Source organism: Pleurodeles waltl, chromosome 6, assembly GCF_031143425.1.
Source record: "Pleurodeles waltl isolate 20211129_DDA chromosome 6, aPleWal1.hap1.20221129, whole genome shotgun sequence".
NCBI lineage: Eukaryota > Metazoa > Chordata > Amphibia > Caudata > Salamandridae > Pleurodeles > Pleurodeles waltl.
The window spans coordinates 12,578,409-12,600,547 of record NC_090445.1 but is presented as its reverse complement, the minus strand read 5'-3'; the positions used below and the strand labels follow the sequence as shown (position 1 = coordinate 12,600,547).

Here is a 22,139-nt window from a genome sequence, read left to right as displayed (position 1 = left end):
GCAGCATTACACAGGGTATCCATGTAATGTTTTCACCAATGTTAGTACTTATGTCTCACACAACTGTTAATAGGGGCGGGATCTAGGGAAAGGAAAAGCCACTCAGTAAGGATGAGCATTTTTAAATGGCTTTTATGGTGCCTCCACCCCACACACCAGGAAACATGTCAGTAGGTACAATCAGATCCACTGTGCTTAGGCCCTTAGAGAGTCTAAGTCACAGAGGAAGGGCCCCTGGCGTCAAGCAATTACTTTGGATTCTTTTGTTTCTCTGATGTCTCATGACCCTGACACACCATCCATCTCTGGTCCCCAAAAATGCCCCCCACATATAAACTCCACCCATCCCGACCCCTAAACTCAACCTATCACTGAACCCTTAATGCCTTTTCTAACCCTAAACTCCAGTCATTGAACCCTAAATTCCCCTCACCATGCATAAACTGCACCCATCTCTGATCCTAAACTCCACTCATCCCTGAGCCCAAAAAGCCCTTCGTACTGCTAAACTCGACACATTCCTGAACTAAAAAAAACTTTCTGTGCCTAAATCCCACTCATCCCTGATTCCTTAAAATTCCTTTCCGTCCGTTAACTCTGCTCATCCCTGAACCCTAAAAACCCTCACAACCCCAAAGACCACCCATTCATGACTCCTAAAACCCTTCACCACCCTTACACTCCACTCATGCCTGACAAAATCCCCACCTCACATGACAAACACCCATCCACGGCCCCTAAATTCCCTCACCAGCCATAAACTCCACCTATCCCTGAACCCTTAAACCCCTTCACCACCCGAAACAAAACTTAAAAACACACACCAGCTTCAAACTTCATCCAACCTCAGCACCCCCGCATGCTACCCTTCCCTGAACAAAAAAAAACTCACCATCCTTAAACTCCACCCATCCTTGAACCCTAAAAACCCCTCAATGCCCCTAAACAGCACCAATCCCTGAAGTAAAAAAACACCTCACTACCCCAATCATCACCCAAGGTTGTGATTTTGGATGTTTCACTAAAACTATCTTTCCTTTAAAATGTTTCCTTTATTTTCAATTTATTTGCATTTTCTTTCCTTAGAATTGGTTTTCTATAGTTTGGTTTCCTCCAAAGTGGTTTCTCAGTTTTCTTTTTTTCCATTAATTCACATACATCATCCCAGGTACCTTTCTTCCCTGTGACTGCAGAACTCCGACCACCCTCAGGGCTCCTGGGTACCTAGTGTGCCTCTGCACACCTCCCTCCAGCTGCAGGGGACGGGTGCCTAGTGTGCCTCTGCAGACCTCCAGCTGCAGGGGTCCCGGGTACCTAGTGTGCCTCTGCAGACCTCCAGCTGCGGGGGTCCCGGGTACCTGTTGTGCCTCTGCAGACCTCCCTCCAGCTGCAGGGGTCCCTGGTACCTAGTGTGCCTCTGCAGACCTCCAGCTGCAGGGGTCCCAGGTACCTGTTATACCTCATACTGTAATCTGTGCAGTCATCCCCTGCAGGGCACCTCCTGGTGCCCTTGGCTCCTGGCCTTCAGGAGACGGACTATGCCCCCCTCCACTACAGTCCTCCCTCCTTCCACAGGGGTACCAGGGCTTCTACCACTGCCACCTGCCTTGACGCTGTACCCCCCAAGGTCTGTGAACTGCTGTGCCAACCCCCACTGTAAGGGGCCTGCATGTGTTCTTTATCTCTGGGAGTTTATAGAAATACTTTATCAGCTGCCATGGGTGGGCACGTTGCACTTGAGCAGGGTATTTTGAGTTTTGACTTCTTTGCACACACAGTTCCCCAGCCTAGGAAGTAGTCTGGACCTCAGGGCCCCCACTGCACTCTCTGACTAAGCCTTGGGCCACAGTCTGTGCCATTGGGGTGCAGATCTTACACATGTCTCACAGCCCCTCTCATTTATTATCTCTTGGCAGAGCTGGGTGAAGCTCAGGAGGACCGGAACACGTGACTGCCATGCTCAGGAGCCTGGGCCTGACCCTGAACCGGTGCATCGTGGGACAGAAGATGCAGCACGTGGCCAAGGTATAGACCCCAAGGTAGGGCAGTTCTAGCACTCTTCTACAGATGAATGACTCCTTTACAGATCTGATATTTGTGCACAGCTGTCAGCTCTGTCAGGATAAAGGTGCTGGATTCCACCAGAGAAGAACTGGCTTTGCCGTCACAGAGGGTGGCACAGCCTGGCAGCACCATGCTTGCGGACCCTGCCCGTGGCTAAGACTGGATCACCAGACTCCATCATGGTCTGTCTCAAGGGCATTTGTCCTGTACAAGGTCCTCCATGGGAAGCCCAGTCTGATGTCATGATGAGACCACTGTCTTGAGGTTGGTCTTCGATCACCAGACTCCATCGTAGTCTGGCTCAAGCACACTCGTCCTATACAAGGTCTTCCATGGGAAGTCCAGTCTGATGTCATGATGAGGCCACTGTCTTGAGGTTGGTCTTCGATCACCAGACTCCATCGGAGTCTGCCTCAAGCACACTCGTCCTATACAAGGTCTTCCATGGGAAGTCCAGTCTGATGTCATGATGAGGCCACTGTCTTGAGGCTGGTCTTCGGTCACCAGACTCCATCGGAGTCTGCCTCAAGCACACTCGTCCTGTACAAGGTCTTCCATGGGAAGCCCAGTCTGATGTCACGATGAGGCCACTGTCTTGAGGCTGGTCTTCGGTCACCAGACTCCATCGTAGTCTGCCTCAAGCACACTCGTCCTGTACAAGGTCTTCCATGGGAAGCCCAGTCTGATGTCACGATGAGGCCACTGTCTTGAGGTTGGTCTTCGATCACCAGACCCCATCGTAGTCTGCCTCAAGCACACTCGTCCTGTACAAGGTCTTCCATGGGAAGCCCAGTCTGATGTCACGATGAGGCCACTGTCTTGAGGTTGGTCTTCGATCACCAGACCCCATCGTAGTCTGCCTCAAGCACACTCGTCCTATACAAGGTCTTCCATGGGAAGCCCAGTCTGATGTTACGATGAAGACACTGTCCTGAGGCAGGTCTTGGATCATTGGACCGCATCACAGTCTTTCTCAAGGTCAGTGTTCTGCTCCCGGGTTGGCTAGGGTTGGGCATAGGGTAGTCAAGTTTGGTGCCATGACGGTTTCATCCTGAGCCGCAAAAAGCAGTTGCTGCCTTGAGCTTATTTATAATGGGAATATCTCCTACAATTTTTTATATTAAATCTAATTGAAGCAATATTCATAACAAGAGGAGACAAAAATAAATTGAAACAATAGATTATATTCCTTCTCTCTTAACAATATATAATGACGTACGTAAATGTATAGTGCACTTACTGAAATCATTCTCATTTAAATATAAGTATTGTCCATGACATGTAGAGTCCATTAGCAAATAATATATACATTATCTGGGTTTTCGATCTCCGTGGATGTTTTGTGCGGATGGTTTGGCATATCCTTTCCAAATTTCTTAACGTTAAGGACTTGGACCACCCTTTCCCACATTTTTTAACGCGACTGCAGTAGGCCGTTTGGTTTAAGCAGTGAGTGATGGAGAGCTTCCTGGATTATAAAGGATCCTGCCTCTACCGGATTCCAAGCAGATGATGTGGCCAGCGAGTTTGGGACACTGTGAAGGTACTGCTTGGCCTTGACGTTCGTTCTGGGTTGCGGCTCTCAGACATTGCTTTACAGCAAATCTTTGCGCCCTGAAGAAGGTGGCTCTGGCAACTCTTTTATATTTGGAATATTTTAGAGTGAGTGATGTCTGTGACCCAGATAATGTAAAAGAGAAGGAATATAATAAAATTGTTTCAATTTATTTTTGTCTCCTTTTGTTATGAATATTGCTCCAATGTGGTTTAATATAAATACATTGTAGAAGATATTCCCATTGTAAATAAGCTTGAGGCAGCAGTCTGTTGTTTATCGTGTTATATTTCCTGGTTCGCTGCTCTCGTTCATTTGCTCCAGGGGCTTCTTCTGACGATATCTCCCTGAACCTGGTCACCTTGAGCCTGGTCTTGGATCCCGAATCTCACCCTGATCTCTTTCAAGGACAGCTTCTCTCCCTGATTGGCTACGGTTGGGTAAGGCTTGGGCATAGGAGGCTGGCCCTCTATCTAGTGTGGAAAGCTAGGCACACGGTGCAGGGGGCCCTGGGCAACCACACGTTGGTTTACAGAGGTAAAAACAAAATCAGCTAATGCTCCAATTGTTATGGTAGCTTGGTCCAGCAGGTAGGCCAATCTTGGAGAAGTGCAAAGCATTTGTTGTACTCATAGTATCAGTCATGCAACCCACACACTCAAAGGAATAACTCAAGACTAATTTACAAAAATACTTCAGATTTTTTAAAAAAAATTTAAGACCAATATCATCAGAATCAGGTAAGAACTTTTTAAGTTATGAATTTTTAAAGTTTAAATAAAAAAAGTATTTTTGTGCGTAATTACACACCTTAGGAATCAAGGGAGAAAATACTATGAAAATGGATATATGAAATCAGGCAATGCGTTTACCAAGGTCTCCTTTTACAGGTATGTCAAGGTCGTTGGTGGGCACTATGGACCAGCTAGAAAAGTTTGGGTGGCTCCCGGTTTAGGCAGGAGCAGCTGCATAAAGTCGTTGGAGCTGGTGCCCAGCCACTGTGGGGGACCATTTGGAAAAGCACTGCACAGGTGGACTTAAAGGTAAGTCCGGTGGGTCCCTTTAGAGTTTGGAGGTTGCAATGTGCGCGGGACCCTTAAGCACAGCTGGATCTTTGGTGCAGGGCCCAGGGCAGCCGGGTGCAGAGCTAATCAGTGAGCAAGGAGCTGTGCGTAAAGGTGCCCTGGAAAGCAGGAGGTAGGTCTCTTTAAGGGTCGCTTACAGGTCAGTAGAGGCACTCTGGTGGGAGGTCCTGGTGGTCTCTGAAGTCCCTCAACTGGGGCTTCCTTCTGGTCTTTTTACAGTCTCTAATGTCCTTCCTGGTGTCCACTGTAAGGTGACCAGTACCTAAAACTATTGCAGGGTCTGTCCACCAGAGAGGGCAGTGCTACCAAATTTGGCACACTTGCAGGGTTTGTCCTCACGGTCCATAGGGTGGTGTGTGGTCTGGCTGCGGCGTCCGGTTCCTTGGTTAGCAGCCTGTCAGTAAAGTGGTCTTTACTGGGTCTTTTGTTTTGGGTTGCAGGAGAGTGATGCCTTCACTCTGGAGGGAGATCTTTGGTGATTTTAGAAGTGTGGAGGTCCTCTGGGGGTTTGTAGTGTCTGTCCAGTGTCCAAGCAACCACTCAGTGGCAATTGTCGAGTCCTGGGTGTAGCAGACTGGGTTTGGCGCCTTTTTTGTGTGCAGCAGAGATTCAGTTTATGAGCCTTGGAACTTCTTTGTTGCTGGTATTCTTTTGTCCTTAGAATCTAATCTCTTGGTCTAGGGATGCCCACTAAATACTGTACTTAGTGGACGTTTAAGGGAGCACCTGGTAGTGACCAATGGGTCATCTACCTTTGGGTGGCTACACCCATTAAGTCATCACTTCTTGTGGGCAGAGGTCACTTCCCTACACCTGATTGGCTAGTTTCCTTCCATGCAAGAGGGAGAAAAATGAAATGGAGAGGTCACCTCGCATGCAACATCTTAGGGGTGGTGCAAGCTGGGGAAGGCCCCTCCCCCTGTTCTTTGTGTGGTTTCCCACAGTTGCTCCCGCCAAAAGTGGGGGTTTGCAATGGGCAGCAGGCTTGGGAGTCGCTTTTCAAGGGTGGTAGGCTCTTTGATGCTCACTAGCAGGGCAGTGCACATTCCTGAGAGAGGGGGTGTTTGCACCTCCACCCCGAGAGCAGGATCGCTCACCCCAGGGTTCCAGAATCTTGTCTGGCGGTGGCAGGTCAGTTGTGACCAGCCAGCAACCATGCTAGGGTAGTTAGCTTTTGCAGGGAGCACCTCTAAGGTATTTTGTCATACGTCCTGTGATGGTACCAGTTTGAATTTATCATTCTGAGTTGTTTGATACCAAACAACCCATGGTTCAGAGTGACCATCATGTAGCTGGTAAAATCATACTGACCAGTGTCCAGCACATGCATTTAAAATGTCTGCTCTGTTCACTCACTATGTCCCAGGTTTGGCAAGGACACTTTGGGGGCATAATGCTCATGCATCTATGCCCACACATACAGTACAGTGCACCTTGCCTTAGGGCTGGATGGCATGCTAGAGGGGTGACTTAACTATGGTGCATGTAGTGTGTAGTGGACAGGGCACCCAAGCAGTGTACAATGTCGAGTATGCTTTTAAAGGTTGTCTCAGGACACTCAGCCTGCAATGGATTACTGGCGGCTTCTAGATGCATGTCTCTAGAGGGTGGCACAATCAGTGCTGCTTCCCTCAGGGGCTTACCTTTAGTACCCCATTCCCTGCGGTACCTAAGTAACATTTACTAGGGACTTATAGTGGCAGCTAAAGGTGTTGCCATTTGTGCCAATGCATCACACCAGTTTTGGGAAAGATATCTGGCCCAGGAAACCTGGTTAGCAGGGGCGCAGGGCACTAACAACTTTGAGACTGCTTTGAATGCCAGGCAAAAAGTAGGGTCTAACCATGACAAAAGAGGCCTTTCCTCACAATAGGGTAGCCCAGTCTACACCCATCTCATGATGATGGCATCGCTCGGAGCCTGGATCACCATAGTCAATTGTGGTCTGATGTGGCCCAATTTGGGAGTTGATGGTTATGTTTTCAGTGCACATGCAGAGTTATGGATACATTTTCTGTAAAATATAGATTCTTGGGGTGATGTTCATGAGTGACTTCTGCCCTTATCTGTAGAAGTAGAACCAGAGGGGCAGTATTAGGTGACAGTCTGCGAGACGTGCAGTTGATGGCCCTGCTCTCAGAGCCCTCATTGTCCCCCTGCTGCATCCATGGTGGTTCATCTCTGTCACAGAGTTGGTAGAATTTGCCATCTTTTCCCCTCCAAAGTGTACATTTCGGACAAATGTGACACAGTCAGTGGGGGGGCACTGGGCAGAAAGGAGCATGTCCTGACAGATACTTCCTGCCTCTCAGGTGACCTTAGCTGAGGCCAGGCTTCTCTGCTGGATTTATTTTGGGATGTGGTTGGGTACTGCAAGAAGCCGCCCTTGTGACTCAGCACTAATAATGCTAATGACTTGATGTGACGTAATGACATGTCATTTGGTACATTAGTCGACGAGACACTACATCTGACATTTGGCAGAGGGTGGAGAACTGTTGCTGAATTATTGGCCAGTAAATTGAGTGTCTGCCATTGGGCACAGAGGATAACCAGAGTGCATCCTCCAAGACCCTGCCTGTGTCCTCCTGAGAACCTGCTTGGGCCTGCCTGGGGTCTCTCAAGGCCCTGCCTGGGGTCGCTTGAGGCCCGGCCTGGCCCTCCCTGGGGTCTCTCAAGGCCCTGCTTGGGGTCTCTCGAGGTGAGGCCCTGCCTGGGGTCTCTTGAAGTCATGTCTGGGGTCTCTCGAGACCCTGCCTGGGGTCTCTTGAGGTACTGTACGGCCCTGCCTGGAGTCTCTCGAGGCCTCGCCTTGGGTCTCCAAAGGACCTACCTGGCCCTCCCTGGGGTCTCAAGGCCCTGCTTGGGGCTCTCGAGGTGAGGCCCTGCCTGGGGTCTCTTGAGGTCCTGTCTTGGGTCTCTTGAGGCCCTGTCTGGAGTCTCTCGAGACCCCGCCTTGGGTCTCTTGAGGTACAGCACAGCCCTGCGTGGAGTCTCTTGAGGCCCTGCATGGGGTCTCTTGAGGCCTTGCCTGGGATCTTTCGAGGTCCTGTCTGGGATTTTTAAAGGCTGTGCCTGGGGTCTCTCAAGGCCCTTCCTGGGGTCTCTCAAGGTCCTCCCCGGGCTCTCTTGAGGTTCTGCATGGCCATGCATGGGGGTCTCTTGAAGCCCTGCCTTGCCCTACCTGAAGACACTCAGAGCCCTGCCTGGCCCTGCCTGGGGTCTCTTGAGGTTCCGCATGGGTCTCCAGGATGATGTCTGTGGGGTCCATGGAGGTTATTTGTAGGGTCCTGTATTAAACAGTCCCACTTCTTGCATGATCATCTGACTTCAGAGAGCAGGTCCCATTTCTCCAGACCGCTCCTGGGTTACCACACAACTCCACACACCGTGGACTGTCCGGTCTCATCCCTAGTTTCTCTTCAGTTAACCATTGTATTTGGAGACTTGGGTCTAATTAGGCCAAGTGAATCAAGACTACAGCTCCCAGTATGCCTCAAGTGGCTAAATGAAGGTATTCAGGGACTGGAACAGGATGTCCAGTTGACATGGAGACGCACTCTGCTTGCGCCAGCTGAGGCTTCTTGGCAGAGATCAGTTTCTCTTCTGGGCGTGTGAAGCTGGTCTAGATACAGGGTTCATTTTGAGGTGCCCCAGTAATGTTCCCAGGTGCCTCTCTTGATGCCGCCTGGAGTTTAGCATGCACTCTATGGATTCGAGAGGTGAGGTTCGTAAAAGCATCTTTGCAAAACATTTTGCTAGATGATTTTCGGATTTGGCACCAATCTTTCACTTCTGGTAATTGCAAGTGTTTGCAGCAGTCTGATTTTATTATCTAAGACTGGTAGTTACAGCCCCTGGAGCCCCATTTTGCCCCCTCCCCCTGTACAAACGCACTTGTCTGGCTTCATAGTAAGATGTGAAAGCATAGGAGGAAAGAGAAGACATGTTTCTGAGGTAAGTCACCTAGATACTAGTCCTCGCCTACAGACCCTTTGTCCTCAGAGCTGGAGCTCGTCCCTCTTACGCCAGGAGATCCTTTTGTGTAGCCCTTTTCCTTCCACATCAAGAACCTTTTGGTGCCACCACCTCCCCCTCAGGAGCCATCTGTGCTCCTGGCACCGGCACCGAGATCGGATCCTGCAGCATCCTTGAACTCTACACTGGTGCCTCAGCCTGACATTGAATCTCGGATACATTCTCGCAGGAAGGCTCAGCGACTCACAGACGAGGGAAGCATGTAGATCTCATATTTACAAGATATTTGGGACAGATTCTGATCCCATTAATGTTTTATCCTATCCCGCTCAAGACCCAGACACTCTAGAATTTCAAGGCATTTCCTCAGCCAGTAGCCTAGATACTTCCCTTGAACTGACAATGGACTTTTCCACAGGACCACCAGTTCTGGAGGTTGCCTCTCCGGTATCATCGTGCCCCTGGAGATCTGGCTTTCCTCTCCACACAACCATCACCGGATAGTTTAGTCATTCAGGCTTCATGTTTGGTAGCCCAGTCAGGTGGTGCATTTCCTACAACCCCTTTAAACCGCAAATCGAAGAGCCTGGATGCTTGGGGAATAAGGCTTACTGCAGGGAGTATGACCCTACAGTCCTTTAACATTAACTGTCATTAACCTCACATGCTATAACCATGCACTGTGGGACATGGCCCACGTGATTCTTTCACATATCCAAACAGGTAGGAAAGACCACTTCCAGGAACTGATAGCAGACAGACAAAATACATCACAACACACAATTAAATCCGAACTGGCTATGGCAGACTCCATAGCATGAGCTATGTGTTCTTCAGCCACTGGCTTCAGGGGTCCAACTTCTCACCTAATGTTCAAGCCAGTCGTATAGATCTTCTCTTTGATGGTACCCGCCTCCAGGATTAAAGCCAACACAGCAGAGGAAAGCTTCAAGACCAGTAAGGCCACAGTCCGATCCCTAGGCCTTCGGCTTCCATCTCTGAGCAAGGATTTACGGACTTTTGCAGCTTTGGGAGAGGATCTGTGTTTCATCCCGGACAGTACCAGCCAACTCTCCAGCAGCCTAACCCACTCATACAGCAGTACAGAGAACAAACAATGTGGACTCACCTTGCAACCCTCCTCCTCTTCCTCTTCTTCCTCCTCTCACCAGCAGGAAAGCAGACCTAGGTTCCTACCATAACTGCATGTGGCGCCTATGGGAGGGAGGGTGTCCCTCCTTCCTCCAGCCTGGAAGGCCATTGCTTCGGACCAGTGGGTTCTTCAAATCGTAGAAAAGGGCTACACCCTTCCCTTCCTTCAGGTTCCACCCCCATTCCACCATCTCCTGATCATTTGTCCATTCTTCACCATGAAGTTTCAGCTCTCCTCCTCAAAGAAGTTTGTGCTAGAGAAGATAAAGGCCAGGGTTCTTATGCTCATTACTTTCTAGTGGCCAAGGAGGATTGCGGCCTGCACCACATTCTGGATCTCAGGAGCCCGAACATCTTTCTCAGATTGGAAAAGTTGCAAGATGCTGACCCTACCACAAGTTCTGCTGCCGTTGGAGCTTAGAGACTAGACAGTGTCACTCAACCTGTAGGATGCTTACATCCGCATCCCGGCTGCGTGGTCCCATCAGAAGTACTTGCGATTTGTGGTGGATTCTATGCACTACCAATTTCTGGACTAACATTTGACTTGACATTGGCCTTAACGAAAATGATGGCAACGGTTGCTGCCCATCTCAGATTGTTGGGAACCCCCATCTTTCCGTAGCTGGAAGACCGGCTCCTCAAAGCCTCTTCACCAGAGTTGGTGTTGCATCATCTGCAGTCAGTTGCATCTGGGCTGTTTGACCTCGGCCTGTCTGTCAGTGAGCACAAATCTTACTTGTGGGCCTCCCAACAACTCCCGTTCATAGGATTGGTACTGGACACCACCCTTCTCTGCGTCTTCCCTCCTGAGGCATCCAGTGGATGGTTCCATATTTCCCTCAAGACAAAGAGTTCCAAGCCGGAGAGTCCTGTGGTTACTGCATTCTCGTAGTCACCCGTGCATATTGGCATATGAGGGGCCTGGAGTAGTGCCTCTGCAGGCAGTGGCACCATTACGGGGAGACCTGTCGGACTCTATTGTGATGTGTCCAGATCTTGACGTACAACGCAACTGCGATGTAGGTTGTGAACAAGTAAGGGGAAGTAGAGTCTCACCTCCTTTGCCTGGAAGCGACGAGACAGTGGTCTCAGGCATACCGCCAGGGATTATGACTCACAGTCACCTTACGGGATCTCTGAATGTCAGAGCCGGCAGCCTGAGTTGGCATTATTGGGCGTCTTCTACAGGAGGTGGTCCAGGACATTTTCATGCAGTGAGGGACTCCTCAGGTGGACTTATTCACCTCCTCAGGAAATGCTCAGTGCCCGCAGTTCTGTGCTCTCCAGTATCCATAGAGGGGAACCTTGGGGACGCGTTTCAGTTGAGAAGGAACCTTCAGCTTCACTATGCATTTCCTCCCCATACCCTTTATTCCTCAGGTTCTGAAAAAGATTGGCCAAGACCATTCTCATTGCACCGGATTGATCGAGAAGGGTGTAATATGCAGATCTCTTGCGCTTCTCCACATCTCTGCTCTGCCTGCCATTCAGGCTTGTTCTTCTCTCCCAGTCGGGGAGAATGATTCTACACCCCAATCTCCGACACTTCCTCCTACATGCTTGGAGATTGAGCGAGGACAAGTGATCTTCTTTCAGCTTTGACCAGATGTAGTAGATGTCATCTAATTTGCGCGTCGCCCCTTCAATAAGTCGGACTATTCCAGCAGATGGAACAGCTTTGCTGCATGTTGTGCAGACAATGGTGTGGATCCCTTGCAGGCCAAGTTATCCCAGTGCAAGGAGATGCCTCTTTTTGACACAGTTATCCCCCACTTTTTGTCTGATGTATGATGTAGCCTAGACATTGTAGTGTCCAGGGCCCCTGCTAATCAGGTTCCCTGGGCCAGAACTCTTTCCCTAAACTGTTGCGATGCATTGGCACAATTGGCAATTCCTTTAACTGCCACTATAAGCCCCTAGTAAATTGTACTTAAGTGCCCAGGGCATGAGGTACTAAGGGTAGGCCCCTGAGGGCAGCAGCACTGATTGTGCCACCCTGTATAGCCAGGCATCCAGATACACCCAATCATACCATTGTAGACTGTTGCAAACCAAAAACATAAACTCGGCATGGCACACTGCCTGTGTGCCCTGTCCACTATACACTGCATGCACCATGGGTAAGACATCCCTCTGGCAGGCCTTCCAGTCCTAAGGCAGGGTGCACCATACAGTATTTGAGGGCATAGATGCATGAGCAATATGCCCCCACTGTGTCCTTCCCAAACCTGGGACATTGTGAGTGAACAGAGCAGCCATTTTAATGTATGTGCCCGTCCAGTGGTCGGCTCCTCCGCAGCGGCGATTGTCGGGACACGGATGCAGCAGGCAGGGTCTTGGCTCTTCTTCTGATGCAGCAGGTCCTCAGTTATCTTGCTTTGGATCTTCTTTGGGTTGTCTTCTTCTTTGTCCTTTCAAATCTAATTTCTTGGTCTAGGGATGCCCACTAAATACTGAACTTAGTGGGCGTTTTAGAGGGTACCTGGTAGTGCCCAATGGGATACTTACCCTTGGGTGGCTACACCAAATATAGTGACAACTTCCTGTGAGAAGGGTTACTTCCCTAAACCTCATTGGCTATTTTCCTCATTCCAAGATGGAGGAAACTGAATTTGATGGTCCACCTCGCAGGCAACACCTAAGGGGTGGTGCATGTCAGGTGAGGCCACTCCTCCTACCCTTTGTTAGGGTTGCCGCCTTTGTTCCCACCAAAAGTGGGGGTTTCCAAAGGGGGATGCCGGCTGGTACTATCAGCAGGCTTGGGGGTCGAGTTTCAAGGGCGGTAGCCCTTTGAAGCTCACTGCCAGGACAGTGCACATTCCTGAGGGAGGGGGTATTAGCTCCTCCACCCAGGAAGGGCATTGTTTTACAAACCAAGGTTTGCGTATTGGCTGTCTGGATGTGGCAGGCTGTCTGGAACCAGTCAGCAACCATGCCAGGATAGTTAGATTTTGCAGGGGGCTCCTCTAAGGTGACCCTGGGTACATTTAGGGATAAATCCAATACTGGCAACAGTTTGGATTTATTATTCTGAGTTGTTTGATACCAAACAACCCAGGGTTCAGAGTAGCCATTATGTAGCTGGGAAACTCGTGTTGACCAGTGTCCAGCACATATATTAAAATGGCTGCTCTGTTCACTCACTATGTCCGAGGTTTGGCAAGGACACAGTGGGGGCATAGTGCTCATGCAGCTGTGCCCTCACATATAGTATGAAGCACCCTGCCTCAGGGCTGTAAGGCCTGCTAGAGTGGTGTTTTACCCATAGTACATGCAGTGTATGGTGGACAGGACACACAGGGAGTGTGCCAAGTCCAGTTTGTCTTTTAGGATTGCACCAGGACACTCAGCCTGCTATGGCAGTGCTGGCAGCATCTGGATGCATGGCCCTAGAGGGTGGCACAATCAGTGATGCTGCCCTCAGGGGCCTACCGTTAGTACCCATGCCCTGGGTACCAAGGTACCCACTTACTAGGGACTTATAGTGATAGCTAAAGGTGTTTCCAATTACCTTTGCAATTTTAGGGAAAGAACACTGGCACTGGGAACCTGGTTGGCAGGATCCCAGTGCGCTCCAGTCCAAGTTGCATTCAGAAACCAGGCAAAAAGTGTGTGTGGGGGGGGGTACAGCAACAAGGAGCCAGTTTCCCACACAACACTAAAACCACAAAGAAACCAGCAAGCCAGTGAGGGCCACTTCACTGACCAGCCCCAACTCGGAAAACGGATGCCACAGCTGGACCAAACTGACAACCGTGAGGACAAACCCTGCCAGTGTGCCAAGTTTGGTGGCACTGCGACCTCCAGCGGCCAAACCGTGCCACTACCTGGGGTATTGGTCAGCCCACGTCCGACATCAGGAACAACATCATGCTCGAGGCTGAAAAAGGACCACGATGAAGCCCCAATCAAGGGATTTCAGAAACAACCTGGACCTCCCACCAGAGTGCCCCATTGTCCTGCCAACGACCCTTGACCCAGCCTACCTCTTGCTTCTGAGGGCATCTTTGCGCGCAGATTTTGGCTCTCCGATTCGTTCTGCACCTGTCCGCCCTGTGCCCTGCACCGAAGAACCAGCTGTGCCCTATGGTTCCCCTCCCCTGCGGCCTCGACACTCCAAGGGGACCCCCCAGGATTCACCTTTAAACTGACCTGTGCAGTGCTTTTCAAAGTGGTCCCTCCAGTGGCCCTGCACCAGCTCCAGAGACCTTTTCCACTGCTCCTGCCGGAACTGAGAATCGCCCAAACTTTTCCACCGACGACCTCGATCAACCTGCAAAAGAAGAACTTGGTAAACCAACTGTGTGATTTTCTGTGTATTTTTAAAGGTTATCCTCCAATGATTCCTATGGTGCGTACTTACGCAGAGAAAGACATATTAAACAGAAAAAAATCATATCTCGAAAAATACTTAACCAATTTTGATGAGCCTGGTCGTAAAATTTATATAAAAATCTGACATGTCTTTGTAAATTGGTCTTGAGTTATTCCTTTGAATGTGTGAGTTGCAAGATTGATGCTGTGAGTATTGCAAATGCTTTGCACTTCCCCAGGATTGGCCTAACTGTTCGACAAAGCTACTTTAAAAATTAGAGCATTAGGTGATGTAGATTTTACCCCTGGAAATGAACGTGTGGTTGCCTGGACTCTTAGCACAGTGTACCTAGGTTGCACACTACGTAGAGGGCCAGCCTCCTTCATCCATGTGCTACAGTTTGCGCTTTCCCCGGCTGAGAGGGGATGTGCCATTGGCACTGTGAGTGGCTATTTAGCTGCTCTGTTTGCTTTCCTCTCTCTGCCGCCTCAGCCTCCCTGTTTAAGTCCCCTGTTGTCATCTGTTTCCTTAAGTTCCCGACTAACCTCTTTCCTCCCACTTCAGTTGTGTTTCCTCATTTGGTTCTGATATTTTTCATGGGGACTCTGAGCCCTGCAGGGTTGTACCTTTCGCATGTTGACTCTCAAAGCTGCATCTTTGGGGTCCATAGTGTCTGCTAGAAGGGTGAGTGAGTTTAGCAGACCCTTAGCTCCTTCCACTTCCTTCTTCCCCGACAAATTAGTGTTGTGAACCAAGGCTTCCACCTTGCCTCGTCAGTGCCCTTCCAGCCTTTCCAAAGAAGGATCACTGCCTCGGCCGGATGCTAGTTGGGCGCTTCATTTTCACCTGCACCTCACCAAGGAATGCCATTCAGATGACCAACTCTCTGTGGGCTCTTGTGGAGCCAAGAAGGGGAAGAGGACCCTATTCCGATGGGTGGTCCTCTGCGTTGAGGAGACTCCCAAGGGATCAGAGTCCATTTCACCAGAGCTCGGTCCACCACTGCTGCACTAGCTTGGGGTGTCGTGATTGCGCAGATCTGTAATGTAACGATATGGGCTTCCTTGCACATCCGTGCAAAGCATTACTGCCTTGATTTGGAGGTGCACGGGGATGGTTACCAGATCCATCTTGCAGGATGTTCTAAGTCATCCATCAACCCTCCTTCGGGTAGAGTTCTGCTGTGGAATCTTCTACAGATGGGCAATATTCAGGCTCTGCAATTCATCATTGATGTCAGTAAACCTTCTTGCCTGGAAAGTCTTGGGAAAAAAATGGAGGGAAACTGAGGTCAGTGTGATGGGGTGGAAGCTTCATGGTCTGGGTGGCGTCACATGATGTCATTTCCGGCTCCGTGGGAGCCCAGCGCCCTCTACCAGCGACTGTGATGCTTTGAAGTTTCTCGATCCAGTCTCCATGTGAGGAATATGCAGGTAGAGTAGACACTAGAAAGACCGCTATCGCAGGTAAGTAATGTTTTCTACCTCACCTGAACACTGCATACCTCGCTAGAGCACTGCATACCTCACTAAAACACTACACTCCCCACCAGAACACTGCATACCTCACTAAAACACTACACTCCCCACCAGAACACTGCATACCTCGCCACAGAACTGCATACCTCACCAGAACACTGCATACCTCACTAAAACACTACATTCCCCACCAGAACACTGAATACCTCGCTACAGCACTGCATACCTCACCAGAACATTGAATACCTCGCTAGAGCACTGCATACCTCACCAGAACACTGCATACCTCGCTAGAGCACTGCTTACCTCACCAAACTACTGTATACCTCGCCAGAGCATTGCATACTTCGTCAGAGCACAACATACCTCACCTCCCCAGAGCTCTGCATTCCTCACTACAACACTGCATACCGCTCCACGCACTGCCTACCTCACCAAACCACTGTATACCTCACTAGAACACTTCATACCTCACCAGACACTAAATACCTCGCTAGACAACTGTATACCTCGCACAAGCATTCAATTTTTCTCCAGAGCATGGCATACCTTACCTCGCCAGAGCTCTGCATACCTCACCAGAGCATTGCATACCTCACTAAAACACTACATTCCCCACCAGAACACTGAATACCTCGCTACAGCACTGCATACCTCACCAGAACATTGCATACCTCGCTAGAGCACTGCAAACCTCACCAGAACACTGCATACCTCACTAAAACACTACATTCCCCACCAGAACACTGAATACCTCACCAGAACACTGCATACATTGCTAGAGCACTGCATATCTCACCAGGTCACTGCATACCTCGCTAGAGCACTGCATACCTCACCAAACTACTGTATACTTCGCCAGAGCATTGCATACTTTGTCAGAGCACAACATACCTCACCTCCCCAGAGCTTTGCATTCCTCACTACAACACTGTATACCTCCTGAGAGCACTGTATACCTCACTACAACACTGCATACCGCCACGCACTGCCTACCTCACCAAACCACTGTATACCTCACTAGAACACTTCATACCTCACCAGACACTAAATACCTTGCTAGACAACTGTATACCTCGCACAAGCATTCCATTTTTCTCCAGAGCATGGCATACCTTACCTCGCCAGAGCTCTGCATACCTCACCAGAGCATTGCATACCTCACCGAAGCACCCATACCTCACCAGAGCAATGCATACTTCACCAGAGCACTACATACCTTACCTCACCAGAGCACTGCTTACCTCACCAGAGCACTGCATACCTCACCAGAGCACTGCATACCTCACCAGAACACTGCATACTTCACCAGAGCACTGCATACCTTACCTCACCAGAGCGCTGCATACCTCACCAGATCACTGCATACCTCACCAGAACACTGCATACCTCACCAGAGCGATGCACAACTCACTAGAACACTGTATACCTTACTACCTTACCTCACCAGAGCACTGCATTCCTCACCAGAGCACGACACACCTTACCTAAACACTGCATACCTCACTAGAGCACTCCAGGCCTTACCTCACCAGATCACTGCATACCTCACCAGAGCACTGAATACCTCACCAGAACACTACCTCACCAGAACACTGCACAATTTACCTCACCAGATCACAGCATAACTCACCAGAGCACTGCATACCTCACCAGAGCACTGCACACCTCACCTCACCAGAACACTGTATACCTCACCAGATCACTGCATACCTCACCAGATCAATGCACACTTCACCAGAACACTGCATACCTTACCTCACCCGATCACTGCATACCTCAACACAGCACTGCATACCTTACCTCACCAAAGCGCTGCATACTTCACCAGAGCACTGCACACCTCACCAGAACACTGCATTCCTCAACATAACACTGCATACCTTACCGCACCAGAGCACTGCAGACCTCACCAGAACACTGCATACCTTACCAGATTACTGCATACCTCACCAGAACACTGTATACCTCACAGATCACTGCATACCTCACCCGAGCACTGCAGAGCTCACCAGAACACTGCATACCTTATCTCACCAGATCACTGCATACCTCAGCTGAACACCGTATACCTTACCTCACCAGAGCACTGCCTATCTCACCAAGGCACTGCACACCTCACTAGAATACTACATACCTCCCCAGATCACTGCATACTTCAAGAGAGCACTGTATACCTTACGTCGCCAGAGAAATGCATACCCTACCAGATCACTGCATACCTTACCTCACCAGAGCACTGCATATCCCACCAGAGCACTGCACACCTCACCAGAACACTGCATATCTTATCTCACCAGAGTACTGCATACCTCCCTAGAACACTGCATACCTCAGTAGAGCACTGCATACCTCACCAGAGCAGTGCATACCTTATTTCACCAGAGCACTGCATACCTCACCAGAGCACTGGCGCCCCTCTGAGAGCTGTCCTTCCCCTGCAAGTAGAGAGCACCCCTCTTCTCAGGCCCCCCTCTCTTAGTGCAGCACCAGAGCACTGCATACCTCACTAGAACACTGCATACCTCACCAAAGCACCACATACCTCACCTGAGTACTGCATACTTCACTAGAACACTGCATACCTCAACAGAGCACTACATACCTTACATCAGCAGAGTACTGCATACCTCACCAGAGCACTGGCGCCCCTCTGAGAGCTGTCCTTCCCCTGCAAGTAGAGAGCTCCCCTCTTCTCGGGCCCCCCTCTCTTAGTGATCTGTCTCTTCCCCCCCCACGTCACCCCCGGCAAGGAAGTGAGCACCCCTCTTCTCCCCTCTTCTCAGGGCCCCCTATCTTAGTGATCTGGCTCTCCCCCATGCAGGGTGAGAGCTCCCCTCTTCTCCCTGTAGCCCTTGTCCCATCTCAGGGTCCCCTCTGTGAACTGTCCTCCACCTGCAAGGTGAGAGCACCCCTCTTCTCAGGGGCCCTTCTGTTAGTAATCTGTCTCTCCCCTGCAGGGTGAGAGCACCCACTTCTCACTGCAGCCCTTGTCCCATCTTAGGGGCCCCTCAGTGACATGTCCTGTCTCACAGAAGCTAAACCCACCTCTCCCTTCTCCCTGCAGCTCAAGGGCCCCATCTCAGGGGCCCCTCACATTGATCTGTCCTCTCCCCTGGAGGCTGAACCCACCTGTCTCTTCTGCCTGCAGCTCAAGGGCCCCATCTCAGGGGCCCCTCAGTGACCTGTCATCTCTCCCAGAAACTGAACCCACTTCTCTCTTCTCCTTGCAGCCTACAGTCCCACCTCAGGGGCCTCTCTGTGAACTGTCTTTCACCCTGCAAGATGAGAGCACCCCTCTTCTACCCGCAGCCTTTCTCCTATCTCAGGGGCCCCTCTCAGTGATCTGTCTCTTCTCCTAGAAGCTGAACTCTCCTCTCTCTTCTCCTTGCAGCCTGCTGTCCCATCTCAGGGCCCCCTCAGTGATCTGTCCCTTCTCCTAGAAGCTAAGCCCACCTCTCTCTTGTCCCTGCTGTCCCATCTCAGGGGCCCCTTAGTGACCTGTCTTCTCTCCTAGAAGCTGAACCCACCTGTCTCTTCTCCTTGCAGTCTCCTCTCAGGGGCCCCTCGGTGATCAGTCCTCTCTTCTAGAAGCTGAACTCTCCTCTCTCTTCTCCTTGCAGCCTGCAGTCCCATCTCAGGGGCCCCTCAATGATCTGTCCTGTCTCTTAGAAGCTCAGCCCACCTCTCTCTTGTCCTTGCAGTCCCATCTTAGGGGCCCCTCAGTGATCTGTCCTGTCTCCTAGAAGCTGAACCCACCTCTCTCTTGTCCCTGCTGTCCCATCTCAGGGGCCCCTTAGTGACCTGTTTTCTCTCCTAGAAGCTGAACCCACCTGTCTCTTCTCCTTGCAGTCTCCTCTCAGGGGCCCCTCAATTATCTGTCCTGTCTCCTAGAAGCTCAGCCCACCTCTCTCTTGTCCTTGCAGTCCCATCTTAGGGGCCCCTCAGTGATCTGTCCTGTCTCCTAGAAGCTGAACCCACCTCTCTCTTGTCCTTGCAGTTACACCACAGGGCCTCCTCAGTGATCTGTCCCCTCTCCTAGAAGCTCAGCCCACCTCTCTCTTGTGCCTGCTGTCCCATCTCAGGGGCCCCTCGGTGACCTGTCCCCTCTACTAGAAGCTGAACTCTCCTCTCTCTTCTCCTTGCAGCCTGCAGTCCCATCTCAGGGGCCCCTCAGTGATCTGACCCCTCTCCTAGAAGCTGAACCCACCTCTCTCTTCTCCTTGCAGCCTGCAGTCCCATCTCAGGGGCCCCTCGGTGATCTGTCCCCTCTCCTAGAAGCTGAACTCTCCTCTCTCTTCTCCTTGCAGCCTGCAGTCCCATCTCAGGGGTTCCTCAGTGACCTGTCCCTTCTCCTAGAAGCTGAGCCCACCTCTCTCTTGTCCTTGCAGTCCCATCTCAGGGGCTCCTCAGTGATCTGTCCCGTCTACTAGAAGCTCAGCCCACTGAAATGATCCAAATCGAAAGAGTGGGCTCCTATATACGTCTGTTTATTTACAGAGATTAGATCTGGACATAACCGGGAGGAAGACACGGAGACACCGCAACTGCCGCTGCCTCCTTCGCTCTTTCCCTCTCTCTCTTTTCCTCATTCTATTCCTCGCGCCGACACGCACCAATCTCCATCGCACGGCACGAGGAACAGAATAGAATCTTTAGAATACAACACACCCCCTTTTCTTCAAAATAAAATAACATCAACATATTTTACAACATGAAAGCTTTAGCCTAACTTGAACAGATCTGTGACAATAATTGTAACCCACTGAGACGAAATGATTAATTATGAAGAATAAATAAAATATCGGCAATTCAATAAAGTATATCTTAACAGAATCACATTGTCAATGTTACTGTGCGACATAATCCTCTAATCTCTTAGGCCTTTTCAACATTGACCTGTCTCTCACCTTCACGCCTTCTTGCCTTCTTTTACACAATGAGGTTTCCCCAGTGCTGGTATTATCATCCACACTGTTACCCGATTTACTTCCCATGTCGGGCAACTTCTCCCGATTGCCCCCTCCAGGCACTTTTATAACCTTCCCATGGTTCCACACATTACCATCACTCAGCAACATAGCGTACCTATAGACTTTTCTCACCTCCAAAGGCTCTGAAAACTTAGACTCCCCTTTGGCTGTCCACGCACCCTTCACTACTCGCACCCAATCACCAACCTTGTAATCACCAGGTATATCACTCATATTAAACTTTTTATTCACCACACCTTTTGACAACAATGCCCTCGGTCTTCTACCTCTCATGAGCTCGAAAGGTGACTTTCCCGTCACACTGTGGGGAGTTGTACGGTATGACCAAACTAGGTCCTTCACAGCCTTCCGCCAATTTATACGATTGTAGATCGCTAATTGCAGCCCCTCTTTCAGCGTTCTGTTCCATCTCTCCACCAAACCATTACTCTGTGGATAATAAACAGATGCTCTGATGTGCTCTATATCAAATTTGCACAAAAACTCTTTCATAACATTTGATACAAATTGCACACCATTATCAGAAACTATCATCTCCGGAACACCTTCTATGTCAAATAAATCCGACAAAAACTCCACAACACACACAGTATTTATGTTTTCTACAAATTTCACGACTGGCCACCTGGAAAAATAGTCCACAACCACCAAAGCATATTTTGGTACACTTCCCAAAATATTAAACGGACCCATAATATCAATAGCTATTTTTTTCCACGGCCCATCCGATTTGTCGGACACCACAGGATCCATTTTAACAACCTTTTGTGACTTATCACTCCATGCACACAACACACACTCCTTTACATAATGTTCCACCTCCCTATCAAGCCCTGGCCACCAGTACTCCGATCTGATTCGTCTTTTAGTTGCGCTCATTCCAAGATGGCCCTCATGAGCCAATTCTAATACTCGTTTCCGCAAGCCAGTAGGAACCACCAACAGCTCGCCCCTGAACATAACTCCATCCACCATACACAACTCCACACCAACCTAGCGGAAATGCTCTGCATCGCAAGATGCACTACCTCTACTTGGCCACCCATGATGGCAATAACCCATCACTTCTTGCAGCACAACATCTTTTTGAACCATTGACACCCATTCCTCATGTGAAATTCTACCTTCTGTCACACATCCAATATCCACACCAACATATGCAATGAGTTCATCAACTTCAGGTTCTCCCTTTCCCCCCAGTACTGAACGCACAGGAAGCCTAGACAGACAATCGGCCAACACATTTTTTTTTCCAGGAAAATACACCAAATCATAATTGTACTCCAACATTCTGGCCACCCAACGAGCAATTCTAGGAGTGGCCCTACCTGCACCTTTAGTCGAAAATACTTCTATTAATGGGCAATGATCAGTACGAATCACAAATTTTAAACCCCAGACAAACTTGCGGAAATGGTCAACACCCCACCAACATGCCAATGCCTCCTTTTCAATGGTGGAATAATTCATTTCAGACGAGCTCAACGGTCTGGAAGCATATGCAATTGTAACTTC

General features: G+C 49.9%; 1 protein-coding gene across 1 annotated transcript in view; it reads left to right on the top strand.

Annotated features, from left to right (window-relative positions):
• Positions 1-22,139, top strand: part of LOC138299020 (uncharacterized) — a 335,289-nt gene that overhangs the window by 31,620 nt on the left and 281,530 nt on the right. Inside the window, exon 3 of the mRNA XM_069236923.1 lies at positions 1,917-2,025. Within this exon, the coding sequence (XP_069093024.1) occupies positions 1,917-2,025 (109 nt within the window). The remainder of the gene's footprint in view (positions 1-1,916; positions 2,026-22,139) is intronic.